The 3637-nt window shown below is 38.3% G+C and overlaps 4 protein-coding genes across 4 annotated transcripts; 1 reads left to right on the top strand and 3 right to left on the bottom strand.

Moving 5' to 3' along the window:
- Positions 1-195: 195 nt before the first annotated feature.
- Positions 196-1554, top strand: EIN_461630 (U1 small nuclear ribonucleoprotein 70 kDa, putative; the record flags this gene model as incomplete). The annotated part of the gene is made up of 2 exons (XM_004256590.1): positions 196-475; positions 668-1554. 2 exons carry the CDS (start codon positions 196-198, stop codon positions 1552-1554), a joined length of 1167 nt encoding a protein of 388 aa, XP_004256638.1.
- A 205-nt stretch (positions 1555-1759) lies between these two features.
- On the bottom strand, positions 1760-2203 carry EIN_461620 (hypothetical protein; the record flags this gene model as incomplete). Its single annotated transcript, XM_004256589.1, has 1 exon — positions 1760-2203. The coding sequence occupies one exon, from the start codon at positions 2201-2203 to the stop codon at positions 1760-1762; it is 444 nt and encodes a 147-aa protein (XP_004256637.1).
- Positions 2204-2305: 102 nt separating this feature from the next.
- Positions 2306-2878, bottom strand: EIN_461610 (hypothetical protein; the record flags this gene model as incomplete). Its single annotated transcript, XM_004256588.1, has 1 exon — positions 2306-2878. The coding sequence occupies one exon, from the start codon at positions 2876-2878 to the stop codon at positions 2306-2308; it is 573 nt and encodes a 190-aa protein (XP_004256636.1).
- Positions 2879-3005: 127 nt separating this feature from the next.
- Positions 3006-3637, bottom strand: EIN_461600 (proteasome subunit alpha type-1, putative; the record flags this gene model as incomplete). Its single annotated transcript, XM_004256587.1, has 2 exons — positions 3006-3544; positions 3592-3637. Coding segments are annotated over 2 exons (585 nt in total), but the record flags the coding sequence as incomplete, so codon positions are not given.

Below are 3637 nucleotides of genomic sequence, written 5' to 3'. Positions count from 1 at the left end.
TATATAATAATAAAATAATAAAATATAAAATAATAAAATAATAATAATAATAATATAATTTTTAAATTGATATATTAATATATTTCTTCTCTTTTTTTCTATTTGTAATTATTAAATTATATTGTATGGTTAATTTACCAATACACTTTTTTCCATAATAAAAATCGAATAAAAAAGGAACTCAAAATAATCACAATGGTGAGTGTATTACCTAAAAATTTGCAATCGTTGTTTATCCCCAATGAGCCCATCGCGACTTTTCCTCCACAAGAAAAAAAGTTTTACCCGCACTACAGTGGAATTTCTGATATCTTCAATTTAATTAAAGAGTCGCCTCCAGACGAGGCTACTTCAGTACTTGAAGACCCCAAAAAACCCTTCACCCCAATTTGGACAAAATCTGGTCTTAAGGCTCTTAAGGAATACAAAAAGCGAGACAGTATTAAGGCGCTCCAAGACGCCATGAAAGCAGAATGTTTGTTTTTTACGTTAATTCAAGTTTGCTCGTTATTTAAAATAACACGTTAATTACTTTTTGAATTAATTACAATTTAACTATTTGTTTACTATTAACATTACTTTGGCACAAAGACACTCAAATACACACTAAGCGCCACGTCATTTGGTTTGTTCTAATTTTTAAAATCTTTCAAAAAATGACATGAAGGGAACCCGACACAGCGTACCGGTGTTACGGACAATCCGAATCGGACCGTTTTTGTGAGAGGAGTTCCAAAAGACGTTGAAGAGGGGGAACTTAAAAACATTTTTTGGGAGTTTGGAGATGTCAAAAACGTGATTTTTGTGAAAAACAAAAAAGGGAAACGAGTCAATTATTGTTTTGTTGAGTTTGTCCATCACTCAGATGCGGAACGAGCAGCAAGGAGAGGGGACTTAATGAGAATTGGAGAAAAAAGAGTGAACGTTGAGATGGAACGAGGAAGAGTTGACGACAAATTTTTGCCGACGAAGATTGGAGGAGTGAGAAGGAAGGCAGAACGAGAGAGAAGAAGATCAAGAAGCCGAGAAAGAGATTTTGGAAGGAATCGAAGCGAGAAGTACGAAAGGAAAACGTCAACTATTCGCGATGCGAGAGGAGATGGTGGCAGAATGGCGAAAGATATGAGTGACAGATTTGAAGGGAAGAGCATTGTTCGAAGCGAAAGAAGTGAACGTAAAAACACTCGAGACATGGATAGAAGAGATGATAGACCATCTCAACCATCAAGAAGAGACGATCGAAGGGATGACAGAGACAGGTATGATGACCGAAGACGATATGATGACAGACTGTTAGATGATTCAAGAAGGGATGATCGAAGACGTTACGACGACAGATGGGTTGGTGATCGAAGAGATGACCTTAGAAGAGATGATAGAGCGTATCAACCATTAAGAAGAGACGACCGTAGAGACGACAGAGATAGGTATGATGACCGAAGACGATATGATGACAGACAGTTCGATGATTCAAGAAGGGATGATCGGGACAGAAGAAGAGACGAAGAAAGAAGACCTATGAACTATCGAGACTTCTTGAATTCCAAAATTTGAAAGTTGTGTTCTTAATGTGGGGAGATTATTTGAGTTTGACTTTTTTTAATTTTGTTAGCCTTCCGTCACCAGAGATAAGAAAGTCAAAATAAATTAATTTTTTTGAAGAAAAACACTCAGATTTTGAGAACAAATGTCGGGTGTTGTGACCGTTCTTGTTGTTAAAATGTTGTTTTTGTTCTTCTCAATACCAATCAAAATAAATTTAAAATATAACAACATGGAAAACAAACACAATGTTTGAGCAGAAAAATGGATCGGTGGTCTCATAGTCCACATTTACAATTTGAGGCTCTAATGCGGTTTGGTTGCATTTGTAAATAATAGAAAGAGAGTAAACAGGGCAATCAGGAATGGATTTGCTCAAAGTGTAGTGAAGAATCACTTCGTTGTTCGACTGAGTGTTCGTGGTTGTAATAACCTCTGTAGTAATGTTGTTTAACTCCACCTCTTTTGTGTTAACCAACATGACAGAAGCTGTTGGATGATTTGGAAGCGTTCCACAGAGGTTTGTTGTGAGGAAAGTGGTGATGTTGTTGACATGATACAACTCGTAGGACACAATTCCCCTTTTCTCACCGCTCGCAGACTTCAAACAGAAATACGCCGAAACGTATGTAGCAAAACACATCAAGAGCATTTGGTTCATTTTCTGACTTTCTAGTTGATTGAACTTTCTAATAAAGCGTTTTGAAGTACTGAATTATTTTATAGTTAATTTAATAGTTTCTACATTTGTTCTCCACCAATACTAATTATCAATTTGGTTTGTTATCATCAGAACGTTGATGCTCAGTTTGAGCGCAATGCACGACCTTGCGGAGAGCATCGCGTCAAGGCACTCCAACGTTTCCATTTCACTTAAATTTTTTCCAATCTCGTCTTGTATTTGGCTTGAGTCAAACACGTTTTTGTAACAGTAAAGTGAGTCTTTACTGACCTTTCCAATAAAACCCATTACATCTTCTGTGTTATCGAGGAGTGTGTTGATCTCAGTAAATATGTTATTGATAAGGGTAATAACATTTTCGTCTTCCGCGACGGCGTCCATCGCCATTACCAAAATGGTTTGTTTCTCCTCTATGGAGTGAGACGTCCACCACACCATTGCTTCTTTCATTTCTTCTTTAATTGTCTCTTCAAGTATTCCCTTGAGTATTTCCCTTTCATTTTTCCATTCTTGTGTTCTTGACACCATTTCTGGTGTTAATAGCGTTTTGCACAAATCCTGTATTGTGGCCGGACTTGTTTGTTCTTTCGCCTTTTGCTCTTGGCCTTCTTCATTTTTTTTCGGTTGAAATGTCTCGTCGTTCTGGTTGTTCATCACTGTGATTATTTTTCAAGTTTTTAGAAATAGAGAAACTACTTGAATAATTACATTAAACTATATTTTTATAATTTCTCATTTTGAGATTGTAATTGTGGAACATAACAATTTAAAAGCTTGGAATTTAGTCTGCAGCTGGCTGTGCCATCTCCATGTCGACTCTGTCAAGCCCTTCAATTTGGTCTTTCATCTCTTCTTGCGACAAAATTTTGAAAGGTTCGTCCTTCCCGACAACCCCAACAGTGCAGTTGGTGACACTCAACTTATCGTTGGTTGTTGTGAGGGACTCCCTCAGCGCCAATAGCGCTTGCTTGACCAACTGATTCTTGTCAAGTGTTTTAAAGGTCTCAAAATGCTTCTCGAGGTAGGTTCGGCAACTTTGACTACGTGCACCGATTGCTTGTGCTTTGTAGCCGTAGTACAACCCACTTGGCGACGTCTCGAAGAGTCTTGCCTTGGTGTCATACCCAACGACAAGAAGACCGACACCGTATGGTCTCAGGCCATATTTCTGTGTGTTTGTTTGTGCGCTATCGGATATTTGTTTGACCAACTTTTCAACGGGGTGTGGGGTGCCGTAGAGGTAGGTATAGTCGATACACTTGTTGCGCATTTGGCTGGTAAGGACACGAGCGTCCGCACAAAAACCAGAAACAGCAACGCCTATGTGGTTGTCAATTTCAAAGATCTTCTTTTGGTAAGCTCCCAACTCGTCTGTTTGTCTGTTAAACGTGGCGACAACGACGTGTGTTTTGG

The sequence above is a fragment of the Entamoeba invadens genome (assembly GCF_000330505.1).
Source record: "Entamoeba invadens IP1 unplaced genomic scaffold scaff_1105074726643, whole genome shotgun sequence".
Lineage (NCBI taxonomy): Eukaryota > Evosea > Mastigamoebida > Endamoebidae > Entamoeba > Entamoeba invadens.
The sequence above is the reverse complement of the archived record's forward strand: the minus strand, read 5'-3'. Positions and strand labels throughout refer to the sequence as shown.